Source organism: Mirounga leonina, unplaced genomic scaffold, assembly GCF_011800145.1.
Source record: "Mirounga leonina isolate KUSES-001 unplaced genomic scaffold, KU_Mleo_1.0 Mir_92, whole genome shotgun sequence".
Classification (NCBI taxonomy): Eukaryota; Metazoa; Chordata; class Mammalia; order Carnivora; family Phocidae; genus Mirounga; species Mirounga leonina.
Genome location: NW_023270852.1, coordinates 15,784,849 through 15,805,831, shown reverse-complemented (window position 1 = coordinate 15,805,831; position 20,983 = coordinate 15,784,849). Strand labels below are relative to the sequence as shown.

The 20,983-nt window shown below is 38.9% G+C and overlaps 1 protein-coding gene across 1 annotated transcript in view; it reads right to left on the bottom strand.

The window, feature by feature from the left end:
* The window catches only part of UVRAG (UV radiation resistance associated), a 321,167-nt gene that overhangs the window by 260,304 nt on the left and 39,880 nt on the right, over positions 1 to 20,983 (bottom strand). The window contains exons 3-4 of the mRNA XM_034995174.1: positions 19,134 to 19,168; positions 1,548 to 1,709 (exon numbers count right to left, since the gene is read on the bottom strand). Of these exons, the coding sequence (XP_034851065.1) occupies positions 1,548 to 1,709; positions 19,134 to 19,168 (197 nt within the window). The remainder of the gene's footprint in view (positions 1 to 1,547; positions 1,710 to 19,133; positions 19,169 to 20,983) is intronic.

The window sequence follows — 20,983 nt, the reverse complement described above, 5'->3', positions numbered from 1 at the left end:
AGAGGAGAAAGGCCCTAAGCCAAAAGTCATTATTTTATAAATTTTCGCTGAGATCAGTCATAAAACAGAAGGAAAAATATAAAAAACAAAAAAAGCTTAAGAATCTAGAGCAGTTAGAATTCAGTTATGGAAAATATCTATTACATGCATTGTTCTGATCTACTATAGGAAGACACAAAATAAAGTATATGGTAAGCAAAATGAGGGCAGAGGGGTTTTTTTAATCTGAAAAAAAATATGTAGAACTAAATTGTTTCTTTAAAAGAAATAAAGCAGGGGCGCCTGGGTGGCTCAGTTGGTTAAGCATCCGACTTTTGATTTCAGCTCAGGTCATTTTCTCAGGGTCATAAGATCAAGCCCTATGTCAGGCTCTGCACTGGGTATGGAGCCTGCTTAAGATTCTCTCTCTCTCTCTTTCTCTCTCTCCCTCTCCCCCTCTGCCCCTTCAACCCCCAACCCCCGTTCACGTGCACGCTCTCTGTCTCTAAAAAAAATAATATAAATAAATAAATAAACAAATAAATAAAAGAAATATACCAGAAAGTCTATATTGAATAAATATTAAGAAACATCAAGGATATTCATAGACATGACTAACATTTTGGAGTTACCTTTAACAGTATCCCACAGGTATCACAAAAAGACACAGCATTTATTCCAAGGCAGGTTACCAAGGACTACATGTATGTATCAGTGTGGTACAGCACAAAGAATGAATCTGTAAGTCAGCCAGGCCTGGATTTAAATCTTAGCTCTACCTAGCAGTGTGATCTTGAGTAATTAAACTCTCTGTGGTTCAATTTTCCCATCTGGAAAATAAGGGCACTAATACCAACCTTCACAAGGCTGCTATAAATATTAAGTATAATAACCTATGTCTGGGGATGGTAAATAGGTTTCATATCATCAGCAATTCTGATATATTGCTAGTTGCATCCCAGAACACTGTGTCCAAAGGGATTATGGAGCTACTTCTCAGCTCAGCTAGAAGAGTGCTATGATCCAATAGCTACCTCACTCACAGGGACTTGGTAGTAGTATGCAAGCCAGGCACTTGTCAGCCCTGTGCTCAATAAACAGTAGTAGCTCTCCAAAAAAAATAATAATAAAAATAATAAATAAATAAATAAACAGTAGTTCTCCTTCTTCCTGAAATAATGCAACTCTACTGGTCATAAGAGAAGTATTTAATAGTATGTTCCATATTTGCAACTTAATTTTTAGATCCAATAAAACAGAAGATCGCTTCTTGGTCTTTTGGCTAAGATCAAGTGCAATAAAACAGAAGAAGTAGAATGCTATGGGAAAGCATATTCTTTCCTACAAAAAAAAAAAAATTCCTCTTAAATTAACAGCTTAGGGTGCTTCTTCATAAGTTTCTTCAGTTAAAAATTATTTTTAAACTTGGCAATGACTCAAAATTTCTATAATTAAGTAAACAATCATAAAGGTTCTCTATAATAGAAAATGTAGAATCTAAAGAATATACAGAAAGGTTAGGTAGGTTTAGAGAAGACAAATACTCAAAACTACAGTCTAAAAGTTACCTGCTGACCCAAGTATTTCAGCCCATCCAAACAGACTTTCCATTCAATCAAAAGCTGGTAGACGTCCTCCTTTCCACCCCATATCTTCACCACAAAACAAGACACAGATGTATCAAGACGGTCTGGCATTATTCCAAAATCAAGACTCCGCCACGTTGGATTCTGTTGATGGAAAGGAAAGCATGAAGACTCTAATTTGTTTACAGTTATTTCAATTAGATTATAAATCATTTTGTTTTTGAAAACCAAAAGACCTCAAAAATATATTAAATTGCAGACTTAAATAAACCAGGAAGACATCTAATTAACACAATGGGGCTGATAATGGTATAAGCATACCTCAAAGATAATTGCAATTTGGTCCCAGACCACCACAATAAAGCAAGTACCGAACTAAAGCAAGTCAAATGAATCTTTTGGTTTCTCAGTGCATATATGTTTACACTACACCACAGTCTATTAAGTGTACAACAGTATCATGTCTAAAAAAAAAACAATGTACATACCTTAATTAAAAAGTACTTTATTGCTTAGAAATGTAACCATCGTCTGAGCTTTCAGTGAGTCACAATCTTTGTGCTGGTGGAGGGTCTTGCCTCAGTGTTGATGGCTGCTGACTCATCAGGGTGGTGGTTGCTGAAGGCTGGGGCGGATGTGGCAATTTCTTAAAATAAGATAACGACGGGCGTTTCCTGCACTGATTGACTCGTCCTTTCACGAATGATTTCTCTGTAGCATGTGATGCTGTTTGATAGCATTTTACCCATAGTAAAACCTCTTTCAAAATTACAATCAATCCTCTCAAACCTACCACTGCTTTATCAACCAAGTTTATGTAATTTCTAAATCCTTTGTTGTCATTTCAACCATCTTCACAAAATCTTCAACAGGAGTAGATTCCTTCTCAAGAAACCACTTTCATTGCTCTTCCATGAGAACTGCTCATCTGTTCACATTTTATCATGAGATTGCAGCAATTCAGTCACATCTTCAGACTCCACCTCTCATTCAAGTTCTCTTGCTATTTTCACCACATCTGCAGTTACTCCCTCCACTCAAGTCTTGAACCCTCACAGTCATTTATTAGGGTTGGAATCACCTTCTTCCAAACTCCTGTTAATACTAATATTTTGACCTCTTCCCATGAATCACGAGTGTTCTTAATGGCATCTAGAATGGTGAATCCTTCCTGGAAGGTTTTCAATTGACTTTGCCCAGATTCAGCAGAGGAATCACTACCTACAGCAGCTATGGCCTTACAAAATGTATTTCTTAAATAGTAAGACTAAAAAGTTGAAATGACTCCTTGATCCATATGGGCTACAGAATGGATGTTGTGTCAGCAAGCACAAAAACAATGTTAATTTCACTGTACATCTCTATCAGAACTCTTGGGTGACCAGGTGCATTGTCAATGAGGAGTAACATCTTGAAAGGGCTCTTTTTCTGAGCAGATCTCAACAGTGGGCTTAAAATATTCATGAAATCGTGTTGTAAACAGATGTGCTGCCATTCAGGCTTTCTTGCTCCATTTATAGAGCACAGGCAGAGTGGATTTAGCACAACTTTTAAGGGGCCTAAGATTTTCAAAATGGTAAATGACATTGGCTTCAACTGAATCGCCAGCAGCATAGCCCCTAACAAGAGAGTCAGCCTGTCCTTTTGAAGCTTTGAAGCCAGGCATTGACTTCTCTAGCTGTGAAAGTCCTAGAAGGCACCGTTTTCCAATAAGAAGGCTGTTTCATGTACGTTGAAAATCTGTTGTTTAGTGTAGCCACCTTATTAATTATCTTCACCAGGTCTTCTGGATAACTTGCTGCAGATTCTACATCAGCACTTGCTGTTTCACCTTGCACTCAAACCTCATAAACATGGCTTCTTTCCTTAAACCTCATGAACCAACCTCTGCTAGCTTCAACTTTTCTTCTGCAGCTTCCTCACACCTCCCAGCCTTCATGTAATCGAAGAGTGTTAGGGTCTTGCTCTGGATTAGGCTTTGGTTTAAGGGAATGTTGTAGCTGGTTTGATCTTTTATCCAAACCTCTCAAACTTCCTCCCCATCAGCAGTAAGACTGTTTCGCTTTCTTATCATTGTGTGTTCACTGGAGTAGTACTTTTAATTTCCTTCAAGAACTTTTCCTTTACATTCACGACTTGGCTAACTATTTGGTGTAAGAGGCCTAGCTTTCAGTGTATCTTGGCTTTCAACATGCTCTCCTCACTAAGCTTATTCATTTCTAGCTTGTGATTTAGAGAGGCATGTGACTCTTCCTTTCACTTGAACGTTTAAGAGGTCATTGTAGGGCTATTAACTGGCCTAATTTCAATATTGTTGTACCTCAAGGGAATAGGGAGAGGCCTGAAGAGAGGGAGAGAGGTGGGGGAATGGCTGGTCTGTGAAACAGTCAGAACACACAAAACATTTACCTATTAAGTTCACCATCTTCATGGGTGCAGTGCCTGGTGCCCCAGAACAATTGTGAGAGCAATGTCACAGATCACCATAACAAGTATAATCACAATGGGACACCTGGGTGACTCAGCTGGTTAAGCATCTGCCTTCCGCTCAGGTCATGATCCCAGGATCTAGGGATCCCAGGTCTGGGATGGAGTCTCCCATTGGGCTCCTTGCTCAGCGGGGAGCCTGCTTCTCCTTCTCCCTCTGCCCCTCCCCTGCTTGTGCTCTCTCTCTCTGACAAATAAAATCTTAAAAAAAAAAGTATGATCATAATGAAAATTTTAAAATATTGCGAGAATCACTAAAACATGACATAGAGACAGGAAGTGAGCAAATGTTTTTGGAAAAATGGCACCAATAGACTTTCTCAAAGTCGGGTTGCCATAAACATTCAATTTGTAAAAACACATTATCGCAAAGCGCAGTAAAGTAAGTGCAGTAAAATGAGGTAGGTATACCTGTAAAGAGTACATGCGCACCCAACAACCACCTGCTGAGTGAAGAAACCAAGAAGAGAAGGAGGAACATCAGCCCACAGGCTAGTGCAGTGGTGCCTGCAGGGGACGGTCTGGGAGGCGCAGAATGGAGATGGGACACGTAAGGGGGAGGTGTTTCGGAACTAGATGTGATAGGAGTTGCTGATGGGTGAAGGTGAGGGGCCAGCTAAGGGAGGAATCTAGAACGCCTCCTGGGTCTCTGCCTCAAACAACTAACTGGGCAGATGATGTGCTGTTTTCTATGCAGGGCAAGCCTGGCAGAGGCAAAGGGGTGCAGTATGGGGGTGGGGGTGGGCAAGAGAACCGGGAGTCCCCACTCCAACAGGCCAGTGGTGAGATGCCTTCGGGACGTGTGAGTGCAGCCGTCAGGTGGCAGTCTGGAGCCCAGAGGAGAGGGGAAGGTGGAAGGAGCAACCATGTCGTGAGCCAGGTCAGCCAGGGAGAGTGTGAATGAAGGCAGCAGAGGACCGGGACCCACATGGGTCCCCAACGGTCTTCAAACCAACAAAACCCAAACAAAACCAACCAACCGAACAAGGTCATGTTTGTGTGGTGAGCTGGAGAAACCCGTTTAGGCCCTGAGTTTGTTTCTCCTCTGTCAAAGGAGATACTAAATCTCCCTCATAGAACAATACCCCAAGGGACCAGACAAACAAGTAAGGGCTCAACAGATGACAACAGCCCTGGGAGGGCTCTGAATTCTCCATCCTGACAAGGCCAGAGCTAGCTCTGCTCCAGCCAAAGCCAGCAGAAATAGATCCCTTAGCCACCTCAGTGAGTAAGTCCCCCTCACAGCTCTGCCTGTTCTCCAGGCTTCTCCAGAGCACTAGCAGGCCCTGACCTAGAAGGGAAGTCCATGCTGCACGCAGCTCCTCAGAATGACCACCAGTACTTATGAATTTTGCTGCTTATTTATTATAGTCATTAGAAGAATATATTCTAATTTCTTATTAATATGGCTTCATATGGTAATGCATTTATTTATTCAATACTTAAGACACAATTATTAAGAAGCAACACATAAACAATGCCCTCAAAGCACCTCCAACTTATTAGATTCAAACCCATATTTAAATAATTACATTATTTCATGAAAAGGTCAGTAACAGAATGACGCACAAGGTTACACAGTAGCACAGAAGGGAATAATAAACTTTGAAGGAATAGGGGAAACACATCACCATAAACACTGTGAAACTTGGCTTTCAAAGGGATTTCCCCAGGTTAAAATAAGGAATTTCAGGCATAGGGAACACAATAAACAAGGGCTCAGCAGTGTGATGTAGCAAGGTGTGGCCAGGGAGCTAAGGTAACTCCTGGAATGCTAGCAGGACACAAAGCTCAAGATAAACAAGCAGCTACACTGAAGGATCTTTGGGGGTGCCTGGCTGGTTTAGTTGGTCTACCAGACTCTTGATCCCAGGATCATTGAGTCTGAGCCCCATGTTAGGTGGAGAGATTACCTAAAAAATTTTTTTTTAATCTTAAAAAAAAAACAACAAAAAACCTGAAGGATCTTTCATACCTTGCCAAGGAGTACTTTACTCTGTACAAGATGTGGAGCAGCCACTGAAAGGTTTTAAGGTTAAGAATGACAAGGTCAGGGGCGCCTGGGTGGCTCAGCTGGTTAAGCGACTGCCTTCGGCTCAGGTCATGATCCCGGAGTCCCGGGATCGAGTCCCGCATCGGGCTCCCTGCTCAGCAAGGAGCCTGCTTCTCCCTCTGACCCTCCCCCCTCTCATGTACTCTCTCTCTCTCTCTCTCTCTCTCTCTCATTCTCGCTCTCTCAAATATAAAAATAAATAAATCTTTAAAAAAAAAAAAAAAGAATGACAAGGTCAACTTTATGCTCTGAAAGAATTTTATTGTTCATTAAGAGAATCATTCAGGATGGCTCAGTTGGTTAAGCATCTGCCTTCGGCTCAGGTCATGATCCCAGGGTCCTGGGATCGAGTCCCACATCGGGCTCCCTGCTCAGCGGGGAATCTGCTTCTCCCTCTCCCTCTACCCCTCCCCCTGCTCATGCTCTCACCCTCTCTAGCTCTCTCCCTCTCAAATAAATAAATAAATAAAATCTTTCTTAAAAATCTTTTTTAAAAAAGAATCATTCAGATAGTTGAAACATTCTGAAAAGTCAAAATATTAAGGAGCTTTAATGACATCAATAGAATTGAACTACAATACATTGATTACTTTCATTTATTTCCCCTATATTAAATGTTAGGGCTTTCATTGTAAGTGTAAATATAATCAATCTTATTAAATTAACAATTTTCATGTTATATGAATCAGTAAATCAAAGAGTCCTCATATAAGGGTAACTGTTCTTGGCTCTGTGGCATTTATTTTTCTGAGCAAAGCAGGAAGGGGAGTAGGGTAGTGCTTTTATTTTAGGGGCTATACTGATACGTGTTTTGTGGGTTTGGTTTCTGAAGCTTCTGGAGCTAAGACCTGACTTCCAATTTCATAGTACTTTATGCCTGATATATCTTTTCACTTATATTTTGATATTTTTACTGTGTGATTTCCTTCCACTAAAATAAAAGCTTTGATAGACAGATACATTGTCTGATTTGTTTACAACATCTTCAAAGCTTGAAAAGTCCATGGTATGCACTCAATAAATTTTTGCTGCATGAGTGAATGAATGTCTGATCAAGGGATATGGATGTCTGAGGATACTGAAAGACCATCAATAAATAGCACAATGATAACATAGTAAGCAGCACATTTATGTAATCAGTTTTATACTGAATCATAAAAAAATAAATTCCAGCTACCCAAGAATTTTAACCTAAGATCAACAGAATTCCATTCTTATATGACCCCCAGTATCTATCTCACTACAACTGTTTTAGTAGCCCTGCTAAATAAGGGTAGAATTTCATTTAAATATCTGAGCAGAAACTTTGGTCACTAATCTCTGTAGACACCACAGTGATCACTAGAAATGTGGATGGAACAACAGAAGACAATCAACCAAAGAGAACCACTGGCTTGTGAAGTAATGTACCTTCAGGCTTCAGTCTATCAAACAGAGAGCTGAGAGCGAGTATGGTAGAGAGGCAAGTGCTGAAATTAAACTATACTGTTAAACCACATAATCCCCTCTGTATCTTAAAATACTCACTTATAAAAACAAGAACAACTATCACTTCACAGGGTTTTTATAAAGCTTAAAAAGAATAGGGTGCGTGGGTGGCTCAGTTGGTTAAGCGACTACGTTCGGCTTGGGTCATGATCCTGGAGTCCCGGGATCGAGTCCCACATCGGGCTCCCTGCTTGGCGGGGAGTCTGCTTCTCCCTCTGACCCTACCCCCTCTTATGCTCTCTCCCTCTCTCAAATAAATAAATAAAATATAATCTTTAAAATTAAATAAAGCTTAAAAAGAATAATAATTATAGTAATAGCTGTCATTTAACACTTATCAGTGTAAGTACTATATAAAGGCAGATATATATGAAATGGACACAGAAGAATGCCTATCCTAGCATTACACAGCAGAAGTATCTATGTTTAATAAAATAGCCCTGTTCCTCTCAACAATAAGTTCACCTGATGTAAATAAGACAACCTGCTAAATTCAATAATTAAAAAGACAAAATGTCATTTCATCAAATCTGAGATACCACCAATTATAAGATGCATCATTATTTTATGTGCCATTAAAAAAAGGGTGGCTCAGGGCTCAGTCAGTTAAGCATCCCACTCTTGATTTTGGCTCAGGTCATGATCTCAGGGTCCTGAGATCAAGCCCTGCGTCTGGCTCATGCTGGGCGTGGAGCCTGCTTAAGATTCTCATTCTCTTAAAAAAAAAATAAAGCAGTAGTAGTAATGATTTTAAGATCCATCTAGATTTCAGAGGTGTTAAACTTGGGGAAAATGTGCATCTTAGAATCAATGAAACACAGTAGCTAAGGGTGTTGTCTAAGGTCTCCTAGTAAACACAGCACCAGAATTTCAACCTAGGTCTCTAAAATTCCTCTCATGTTCTTTTTTTGTGTGTTTGGTTCTTGGGTTTTTTTCTCCCCAATAAAGCACAGAAGACAGAAATTTAGAACAAAAGGGTCTTATGAGATTGTCAACAATTTCCCTGTTTTAGATCCACAGTCAGAGGCAGAAAGAGGAAGAAAGAACTTTGCCCTCTACCTGCGCCCCATTCTCTGGGCAAAAGGAACTGGGGTCACTTCACATGATTCAAACTTGCCCTTACTGCCCTATCACTACACTATACCCCTGGGCAGGGCTGAGACACAAGTAAGTAATTAAACATGACAGCAAAGGCTTGAATATTACTACAAGAATGAAGCATTCATTACAGATAAGCTATACTTTATCTTGACAAAACTCAAAGTCCTGTGAGTCGACAGCTTCATCCCAATTTTTCAAAGGAGAAACTGATACTATAAACCATTAAGTAACCTGCCTAAGGTCATAGCTTTGGTTATATCTGGAGCAAGAAGTCAAAGTCTACATATCTGACTTTAAAGACATGATAACAATGAAAAACAAAAAAACAAAGACAGTGATAACATCAAGTAACTTCTGTATATGAAGTAGGCCATGCTGCTGGGGACCATTTAGCATAAAGCAATTGGGCTTTATGTTCTAGGCAGCCCCTGAAGGACGACTCTAACAGAAGATGTGATGTTCCTCATGATAAGCTTGAGTCAATGAGAAAAAGGTAAATAATGTCCCCTAAATAGGAAAGGGGAGGGGAGGGAGACCAAAAAAAATGTGATGTAGATGTGAAAAATTCAAATGATAACATTTCACCTAACTGAATTCAACAGATCACCAACTCCACTATCCTTGAATAGTCAAAAACAGGAAGCATGAAAACAGAACTAATTAAACTATCAAGTTAGATCAAATATATTCTATAAATTTAAAAAAGTGTCAAGTCCTTGCACAGAATTTGTTTATTCCTAATTGGCATTAATTGGCATATTTTTCCAGAACATGCACTTTATTTAAAAAAAAAAAAGAGGGCTCCTGGGTGGCTCAGTCAGTTAAGCTCTGACTTCAGCTCAGGTCATGATCTCAGAGTCCTGGGATTAAGCCCCGTGTCAGGCTCCGCACTCAATGGGGAGTCTGCTTGTCCTTTTCCTCCTGCTTGTGCTCTCTCTGTCTCTCTCTCAAATAAATAAAATCTTAAAAAAAAAAAAAGTATCTAAATGGCCAATAAGAGCATAAAACCGGAAAAGTTACTCAATTAGAATAGTGTATGAGGAAATGTAAATTAAAAACATAGTGCAATACCGCTGTCCAACTAGAATGGCTAAAATTTTAAAAACAGATAATACCAAGTTTGGAGAAGGATGTAGAGCCACTAAAAACCTCACAGTGCTGCTAGGGATGTAACTGGTATAACCATTTTGAAAAACTATTTGGAAGTATCCACTAAAGCTGAAAGTAACCTATGACCCAGCACTTGATTCCACTCCTAAGTATATACCTAACAGCAATGAAATGCATACACATGTTCACCAAAGGACATGCCATTAGAATTGATAAACTACATGCAACAATATGGATGAATCTCACATATGTAATGCTAAGTAAAAGAGGACATATATATATATATATATGTATTCAAAATATATATATATATATATTCAAAAACAAGCAAAACTAATCAATGGTGCTTGAAGTCAGGACAGTGGTTCTCCTTGGGAGGAGGGAGTGACCTAGAGGGAGAACACAGGGATGCTGATAGTGTTCTACTTCTTGATCTATTCCCTTTGAAAAGTCATCAGGCTATTATTTTTGCCCTTTACTGCAATGTGTGCTCTATCTCAATAGAAAGTAATGAAACTATATTCTTTAAAGACCCAATAGCAGAAAAAATAGAGCATCTTAAAAAGAGGAGGCTGCAGCAATAAATCAAATAAAGGTATTTCTTCATGATGTAAATTTAGGCCTTAAAGTCTTATGTCTAAAGGTGTTGGAGGACCTTCCTGGCCTTCAAATTATACCACCTGAAAAGGTAGCCATTTACTCTCATGTATAAGATCACCTCTGAACAAAAGTACATGTCCCCTAGATTATGACATAGTAACCAAATTCTCACTCTCAGAGTAATGAGATCAGAGTAATAAAGCACCAGAAAAAGCATGAAGTAACCACCCCTTTCCAAAGTGAAAAAAGGAAAAGACTTGGTGAATATATCTGAATGGCCATATTGCATCAGGGAGAGGGAAGACTTGGGGGGCAGTTGTTGTATTAAATATTTGTAAATACTTCATTCTAAAATAAATTAAAAGCCTTTGAAAGTGAGAGTGGTGTTCTGAAATTAAATCATACGGTTGAATAGATGACATGGGTTTCTTTTCTTTTTTTTTTTTTTAAAGATTTTATTTATTTATTTGAGAGAGAGAGAATGAGAGAGAGCACATGAGAGAGGGGAGGGTCAGAGGGAGAAGCAGACTCCCTGCCGAGCAGGAAGCCCGACGCGGGACTCAATCCAGGGACTCCAGGATCATGACCTGAGCCGAAGGCAGTCACTTAACCAACTGAGCCACCCAGGCGCCCATGGGTTTCTTTTCTAAGCCAACAGAACATTAATAGAGCACAGCTCTTGTCAGTATTCTCATTACAATGCCCTTCCTTTATACTTTCATGAAGCAGCTGCCAGACAAAGAGCGACAATTCCTGAGTCGGTACATTCAGACACAGACAGATGCAGTCTGCCAGACATTTAAAGACTTCATTGCCCAGTAATGTTATTGTAAAGACCCAGATGATTTTTATTTATATTTAACCTATACATGTTAGCCCATTTTCTAGAGGGAACAAACCATCCAAGTACTAAGATGATCTAGGGACCTATACCATGTTCACTAAAAGTACAGTGGCAGAATATCAGGATATTTATGGCTTTGAAAAGTGCACTGCCTACTCACTACCCACAGGGGAATCTAAACTCATTATTTAGCCAGGACAACTTCTCCATAACGCTGCTCAATGACTGCTTTTTTATTAAAGAAACACACTTGTACAAAGAAATTCCAAAACACTCATAAACTATCACCATTCTTATCACCCAATAACAAATGTATGGTCATAAGAAACACAACTTAAGAATTCATAACAATTTCTCTAAACATACAAGATAACTCTTGGAAATTGCATGCTGATTTTATAAGTAGTAGTTATTTCTCAGCCCAATAAACTCTCTTTCCCTGTCTAATTCACCTCTACTCATCCTCACATCTCAACTTAGAAATTAGTTTCAGTTAGAAACCTTTCCTAGCCAGCCTCTCTTAAAATGAGATAAATAATACTCCTACGGTGTTTTCAAAGAATCCTGTTCTTCCCTGGTACTAATAATTGCCATGTGTCAATTATCTTAGTCTCCCTGTCCATATCATGTAGTTGACCAGACAGAAGTTAGAAAACCCCAAAGATTGATGCAGTTTAATACAGGGTAACATAATTTGGCATAATCAAGAGGAGCCAACTCTCTACTCACATACACACATCCATAGAGATGAAATGTTAATTTATTTGGTTACAATTCAACTGAAACATAAACTTTGACAATCACGCAGGCCAGTAACTCACAAAAAAGTATACCGCTCAGTTTTTTTCCCAAAGACTTAAAAACAGCTCAGGCAGTCAAAATTCCAACCAAATTATGATTCTGATAATTATGTTACATGCTTTCCCCAAAAATACATGCTCTAGACCTTTGCTTATTCAATTACAAGGCCCATCACTGACCTCTGCGAGACCTCTAGCAGACATTGAATCAGTTGAAGGAAGGAAGCTGAAGGAAGTGTGACATAAGGAAGGTAGCACAATGCTATAAATGAGCAGGGCTCTCCAACATCAGTTTGACCAATCACGACTGGCCTGGGGCCCTAGAGCAAGTTTCCCAGCCTGTCTGAACCTTAGTCTCCCTAACTATCGAACAGGCATATATCTTACCTTGTAGCACTGCTATCAGGATAAGAACCAATGTACAACATGCATCCAACACACGACTAGAATCACAGGTGGGTACTTTATAACTGATACCTCTTATTTATTAAAGAAACACACATGTACAGACAAATTTCAACACACACACAAACTACCACTGCTCTTACTCCCACCATGAGATTTAATTTTGTAATAAAAGTTTAAAAACTCCCTTTCTGTAAAAGTATCTAACAATCAACTTTATAATTGTTAAAGATGGGTACATACGGATTCTTTGCATAATTCATCTGTACTTTTGTGAATATACAAAATCAACTGTAGAGAATTTAGTTACTTCCATTCTTACTACTTCAATCATTTTAGTTATTAACCAATGACCTTTCAATCTAATCTCCTCCTGAACAACAACAACAAAATCCAAAAGTTAACAAATGGTTTGGAGAATGTGGCTAGCTGAAGCCAGAGACCTTTAAAGTTGAATTGTACACTAACGACTAATTGTTCTATGTTAAATATATCTCAGAAGAAACCATGACTCTGACTTGTAACTTGGAGACACATCTCCACCATCTAGCCTGTCGAAGGTGGATTATTCAGTTACTCAATGCAATAGGCATTTGTTGGACTTCTCTGAGTGAAGCACTGTGGTAGGGACATTAGAAAATAGAAAAATGAAGGGCGCCTGGGTGGCTCAGTCATTAAATGTCTGCCTTCGGCTCAGGTCATGATCCCAGGGTCCTGGGATCGAGCCCCGCATCAGGCTCCCCGCTCTGCGGGAAGCCTGCTTCTCCCTCTCCCCATCCCCCTGCTTGTGTTCCCTCTCTCGCGGTGTCTCTCTCTGTCAAATAAATAAATAAAATTCTTAAAAAAAAAAAAAAAGTAAATAGAAAAATGAATACGTTCAGTGTCTTTGTCTACCCCTAATTTTGTATGACCTGTAACTACATCCCTGACCAAATCTCTCTCCTGCTGGCCAGCCCTTGACCATCATCTCCTGTATCTCCAGGTCATTTCCATTGCTGCCCTGACCCTCAATTCCTCTGTCCCTGTTGTCATACTTGCCTAGCAAGATCTCAAATCACCCCTGCTCACCCCACCCCACCCCAGCCAGACTAGCTTCTTAGCCAGTTCTTAAAGACTCCTGTCTTTGTACTTTCCTGCTTCCTGTCCTGCAACAGTCTTCCCCCACACAGGTACATAGCTTGCTCCCTTACTTCTTTCAGGTGTCTGTTCAAATGATTTCATCTATGTGACATTTCATCTACGTGACTACCATAGAAAACCAGCAACCAGCCCTGCCAGGTACTTTTTATTCTGCTTTATTTTACTCCATTATTTTCATTACCATATAACATAGTCCAACTTATCATTAATTCTAACATGCACTTTCCTTCACATTGTAAGATGAATTTTAATTTTAGAAATGTTAAGATCAATAAGGTTCTACTATTTTTGACCGCCAGGTGGCAGTCACCAGGTGTCATCTGCACAACCTTAAAAATAGCTGTTCTTAAACTCTTAAATTAGGCACGCTGAAGTTAGGCATGATGTCCGCCCTACCTGTGCTGAGTTTAATTGCCATTTAAAATATCTCTCTGGGTTTAAAATTGAAACAAATAAACAAACAAATAAACAAAAAGCCCTGTATATAATACCTACCAAATTTTTAAATTCAAAAGGTTAAAAAAGCAGCAAGTGATTACAACAATGTGGAGTAACCCAGTACTCTCAAAGACTGCGGTCAAGAGTGTAAATGAAACAAGAATTTGGAAAAGCTATTTGGCAATATATACTAAAGTGGATCATATGAATATTCCCTGCAGGTCCACTCCTAGATATGTATCATATTAACAGAAATGTACACATAGGTTCAAGCAACAGATATACACGAGAATGTTCACAGCAGCACTATTCATATTAGCTCAAAAACTAGAAACTAACCAAATGCCCATCAACAGAAGAAGAGATAAATTCTGGTACATTCACACAATGCAATATTACAGAGTAAACAAACTACAAATATACCCACAATATGAATGACTCTTAAATATACAGTTGAGACTCTTTCAATATAAAGTGCAAATCAGACACAAAGGAGTGCATACTGTATGATTTCACTTCTGTAAAGCTTAAAAGTAGGTAAAATTAATTTATGATGTTAAATCAGGACAGTAGCAGTAACTGAAGTAGGCATGAAGGGCCTTCTGGGGCACTAAAAATACTCTCTTTCTTGACCTGGATGCTGGTTATACCAGTATATTCAATTTCAGAAAATTCATCAAGTTGTATATTTAAGAACTGTAAACTCTTCTTTATGTATGTTAAACTTTAATAAAAAGTATTAAGTTTTTGTGTGGGCAAAAAGGCACAGACATAAAGCAACAAAACATGAATCTGGTATTAGAGAAGCAAATATTTGTCAACGAAGAGAAAACCTCAACTATCCTTTTCTATAAGACTAAATGAAATTCCCACAGATTGAGAAAGTGTACTTATATTTTGTTACTGAGATACAAAAGAGTCCCATCACAGGTCAAGCAATATACCTAAAGGAAGGAAAGACTGCTAAATAAATACCTTGGAATGGGTAAAAGAAATTTCAAAGTAACGACAGGCTAGGAAGAGCGAATCACAACTCATTCAGGACTATTACGAAGGCCCTGTGTTTCAATTTAATTAGAAATGTTTGTTTTTCTTGGTGAACATAAAATAATGGTGTATCTTAGAAATAACCTGGCTTAGGCTATTTTCTTTTCTTACTTGTTTGCCAAATACAGGCCATGAACAATGGCTACGGAGGTTATAAAGATGAAGCATACAGGTCCCTGCCTTTATAAGGTTATCATATATATTGAAGAAGCTAAGACAACCGTATGAACAATTATTACACTGCTTTAGGATGGTACAAGTGGTGTAAGTACAAAGTTCTTTGTTTTTTGTTTTTCAAAGATTTTTATTTACTTAGAGAGGGAGAGAGTAGGGGCAGGGCATAGGCAGAGAGAGAGAGAGAATCTCAAGCAGACTCCACACTGAGTACAAAGCCCCACACAGGGCTCGATCCCCCGACCTGAGCTGAAATCAAGAGCCAGTCCCTTAACCAACTGAGCCACCCAGGCACCCCCAAAGTTTTGTTTTTTCAAAGCACACAAAAAGGGAAACCTCTTCCTGCTAATGGTACAGACTGTAAGAAAGCTCTTCAGAAGCATCCAGAACCATGCTGTCCAATACAATATCCATTAGCCACTGGTGGCTATTTAAGACAATTTTTTTTTTTAAGATTTTTTATTTATTTATTTGAGAGAGAGAGAGAATGAGAGACAGAGACCATGAGAGGGAGGAGGGTCAGAGGGAGAAGCAGACTCCCTGCCGAGCAGGGAGCCCGATGCGGGACTCGATCCCGGGACTCCAGGATCATGACCTGAGCCGAAGGCAGTTGCTTAACCAACTGAGCCACCCAGGCGCCCCTCACTGGTGGCTATTTAAATTAAAATTAAATAGAAGTAAAACTTGAGGTCTCCAGTACTACTTCACCACATTCTAAGTGCTCAGCAGCCGCATGTGGGCAGTGGCGAATGCACCAGGCAGAGCAGAGAACACTGGCAGCACCGCAGCACTAATCTGCAGGACCCAAGAGTTAGAAAGATGCAAGGGATAGGCACATATGGACAATTTAATCTTTGGACGAAAACATTCTTTTTAACCTTGTGTCCATTTTCCATGTTTCCTTTGACATCATAATGGCAAAAGCAGCCACTGTGGTCTGGGGACCAAGCTAAAAATATAAACCTAGGGAAAAGAGATGAAGCCTTTAAGTTATAGGAGTGAAAAAAGAATACAAGCTCACCAGAGTCCAACTTAGCTCACCAGAGTGAAAATTTACCCAAAGCTTCAGCTAAAAATAAATGAAGCATTACGTTGCCTAATCTTTAACAGCTAACTGAGGATTGGGGGTTCAGGATATAACTTAGAGGTCAGTCAATAAACGTATTTATGGAGGAATCCATTCATTAAGAAACATTTGCTGAGCACCTTCTATGTGCCAAGCACAAATGGCAACCAGGAGGAATAAGAGCATTTAAATCACTAACTCTATTCAGCAAATATCACAACAGCTTAAGAATCACCAACTCCTAAGCAGGGAAAAAAACCAACAAATTTTGCTCATCCATGGTTCTTCAGAAACAGCAAGCAGGGAGGTAATAATGTGCCATCTCCAGCATATTCTCTGAAGGTTGTTGACTCCTGTGGTGCTCAATGCCCATTAATCTGAACCAGTCACAATGATTTAGCAGAAAACAAAGAAGGAAGAGTCCTTTCCAAAAGAAAAGGAAAAATGAATGGCAGTTTATCAAACCTATATTAAGCTATAAAAGAAAAGAATCCTTGCCAGAAAGATCATAACATCAAAGAATATCCTTAAAAGGAAACATAAATCAACATTTAACCAACAACTCCCAAGAAGTACACTGGGAGCTAGAGGGACATAAAGATATTCAAGCAGTCTCCTGACCTCCAAAAGCTGTCATCTACTTTGGGAGAGGAAACCAACTGTTCATGAACAATCACAATGGACACAAATGCTGCAAGTGGGATCCCCAGGAAACAACTACAGGACAAATTGTAACCTGAAAGGACCTTGGAAGTCTTCTGTCCAAATCTCTCCCTTGTCTGAAATCCATTCTACAATATTTTTATAAAACATTTATTCAACCTAAGTACACCAGGGATGAAGATATCAAAACCTCACAGACATTTCAGAAGCAACAGAGGATAGGAGCCAAAAAGAGTTGAAGAGTTAACATTCAAAGAGATGGTGTTTAGAAATAGGAACTTGAAAGTCAAGTGAATAGCAAGTAAATACAATACAATAAGGTAGGACAACACTAAAATAGCACTATTAGCACAGGATCCACTATGATACAAATCCAGAGAAAAACCAATGGGATGGTGTAAAACCATTCCCAACTAGACTTTTGACTATCAAAAGGGGGGTAGAATAAATCAAGGTGAAATTCTATTCTATCTGCCCCTGCAACCACCCACTCTTCCCGAGCTCTCCATCATCTGTAGGACACTTTTATTTTCACCTGAGCCAGGAGAGGAAGAAAAACTAATATTGACTCATTAGCTACTATGTGTCAGGTATGGTGCTAGTCATTTAATATATGTAGAACAAGAGCTGTACTGATGATTGGAGCTCCTCAGAAACAGGCTTAAGGAAACTGTCTGGCCTAGGATCCAAACTTATTATTCTATTTTAGAGACATTTAGAAGGCAGCTTGATAAAGAGGAAAGAGTAGCAGAGACCTGAAGACAGAGGTCTGAACTTTGGATCTGGTTCTACAGTTATGTGACTGCAAAAGTTGTTGGGCCTCTCTGGATGTCAGTTCCTTAAGACCTACCTCATCTCCTTACACGTTGTTCTAAGGATCAAAATGGAACACATATGTAAAAGGATTCTGTAAACATAACACATCACTGATATCCATTTATTCATCTAACAAGTATTTACTGAGTATCTATACTATTCTAGACTCTAGGCAAGGTCCCTGCTTTCATGGAACTTATGTTCTAGTAGGTGGGAGACAGGTAATCAACACAAACAAATGAATGAACAAGAGTTTCCAAGAGTGATGAATGCTCTAAAGAAAATAAAACAGGTGACGTAAAAAAAAGTGACCAGGAGAAAGGGAACCACTTTCAATGGAATAGTCATAGAAGACCTAACCAAAGTTCTATAACTGAGACCTCAGAGACATCTTCAGCCAAACAAAGAGCTGGGGAAACAACTGTTCTAGACATAAGAAAGAAGACAGGCTCGGCATGTTTGAAGCACTGAAAAAATGAGGTATGCCTGGAGCACAATGAGTAAGGAAAAGTACTAAGAAATGAGGTTGAAAAAGTGGACAGAGGCCAAATCCAGTATAGTCTTGACCACTAAAAGTATATAATTCCCATAAAGTCCTTTTTTATCAACATGGCCCAATAAACTGAGCCATTTATGCAAATATCTCATGTGTACATTATCAAAAGTAGGACGCTTCCAACTTTCTACCTTAGCAATGCCACCACTAAAAAATAAGTGGGAGGGGGCGCCTGGGTGGCTCAGTCGTTAAGCGTCTGCCTTCAGCTCAGGTCATGATCCCAGGGTCCTGGGATCGAGCCCCGCATCGGGCTCTCTGCTCCGCAGGAAGCCTGCTTCTCCCTCTCCCATTCCCCCTGCTTGTATTCCCTCTCTCGCTGTGTCTCTCTCTGTCAAATAAATAAATAAAATCTTTAAAAAAAATAAATAAATAAGTGGGAGGATCCTATGCAATGGCGCTAGACATATAATTCTTAAGAACCTTATCTAAACAAAGTCATCATTTATGTTTGGTAAATCAAATAGAAAAAAAAACCCTGTGAATAAAACTAACAGAATTACAGAATATGAATAGAAAAAAACACTGAAGTTTTTAACAGAAGAAATATCAGTTCATTCAGCAAATATTTATCAAGCACCTGCTATGTGCCAGGCATGTTCTAAGCATGAGAGATACATCAATGAATAAATCAATGAAAATTTAAGCAATAACTAAACAGAAGATTTAACTGTAGAAGTATCATAATAAATACCAGAACTGAACTTGAACTTATGTCTCAGCATTTTCTGAAACAGGAGTTATAGACCTTAGTCAAGTGTACCTGTCAGAAAGCAAACTTACCAAGGAATTCTTAATCACTTCACTTCTATAAAATTCTGGAAAAGAAGGAAAAAAAAACAGTAAGTGATATGAAAGAAAATAAGCTCATTAACTCTTTTTTTTTTTTTTTAAGATTTTATTTATTTGACACAGAGAGAGCGACAGCAAGAGAGGGAACACAAGCAGGGGGAGTGGAAGAGGGAGAAGCAGGCTTCCCACTGAACAGGGAGCCCAGTGCGGGGCTTGATCCCAGGACCCTGGGATCATGACCTGAGCCGAAGGCAGACGCTTAACGACTGAGCCACCCAGGCACCCCTAAGCTCATTAACTCTTAATCTTGTAAATTTTTTAATATATGTTCCAGTATAACATTTAAAACATTTTCAAGGGATCTATTTTCTCTGTATCTTTATCTGCAAAAAAAAATTAAAATTAAAATTAAATAAAGGGGTCTTAAAGGAAAAATGTTAATAAAGAAAGGTCAAAACCTGTTAAGATTTAATTTAGTAAATTTTACCCCAGATTCAAATTTGAGACCTTAAAAATTTAGACTTTCTTCTCTCCTGCCTTACTGCCACTCTATAAAAACTGATTTTCATATGCTCTGTTTTTCTCAAACATCTTTAATGATTGATTATCCACTGTGGAATGGACACTGACCTAGCAACCACATAACCTAAGTTCTAGTTCTACTGTCTTTAGCATGCTGTCTCTTTCATTTCCTTGGGCCCATTTTTCTTCATTAGACAACTTAAAGAATTAGACTAAGTAAGCAAAGGTCCTCTGTAAGCATTAAAATTTCATGATTCTACAGACCTTCATGTATACTGTAAATGTTACAAACCTAAAGACACAATCAAAAGAGAGAGGCACACAAACACTGCCTCTGCTGACCGTGCTGAAGTCACCATCATGACGCTCTGTCTCTGCAGAGTCCACACGGACCCTTGTATCCTTGTGTTGCTATAAGACAAATTTCCCAGGTGTGATACATGGACCACCGGTAATTGACATGAGGTTAAGCGATACATGGACACACTTTATTTTCTTCTTATATATTTAAATTTATGTCTCATATATTCCTCAACCCCTAAGTGTAAGCTCTGAAAAGACAGAAGCATTTGTTTTATCCAACTGCTGCATCCTCAGCACATAAAACCATTCCTGGCACAGAATAGACACTCAATAAATACTTTTTAATTGAATGAACTATTTTACTTAGACATAGGTTTAAAAATAATGAATTTAAGGGGTGCCTGGGTGGCTTAGTCAGTTGAGCATTCGACTCTTAATTGCGGCTCAGGTCATGATCTCAGGGTCATGAGATGGAGCCCCGAGTTGGGCTCTGTGCTCAGCAGGGAGTCTGCTTGAGATTCTTTCCCTCTGCCCCTCCCCTTCCACGCACAGGTGCACACATGCACAGTTTCTCTCTCAAATAAATAAATCTTTAAAAAATTTTAAAAATAATGAACTTAAAAATATATATTAAGTATATAATGGTATAGATGAAACTCAAATGTAGTAAAACATATCAAAGTCTACTAACAACTGAAGCTAAGGAATAGTCAGGCAATAAATGAAAAGTAGGCCTAAACATCAAACTCTTACGGGAAAGCTCTTTAGGTTAAAGCACTTCTGGATAAACATACTATCTATATTACTCTTTGTCTTTCCTAAAAAAAAAAAAGATATGGATAATTATTTTGTGGAGAGATAGTCACTATGTATTAAGTTAAAAAAAGGTTCTAAGAATTTACAACAGGATCCAAATTTTTCTAATTATGTTAATAATGTTTAGGTGATAAGGTGATAGGAGTAGGCTACTAACTATTATTTTCTGCTTGTAAAAAGTAGTTCCTACTTTTCTATTT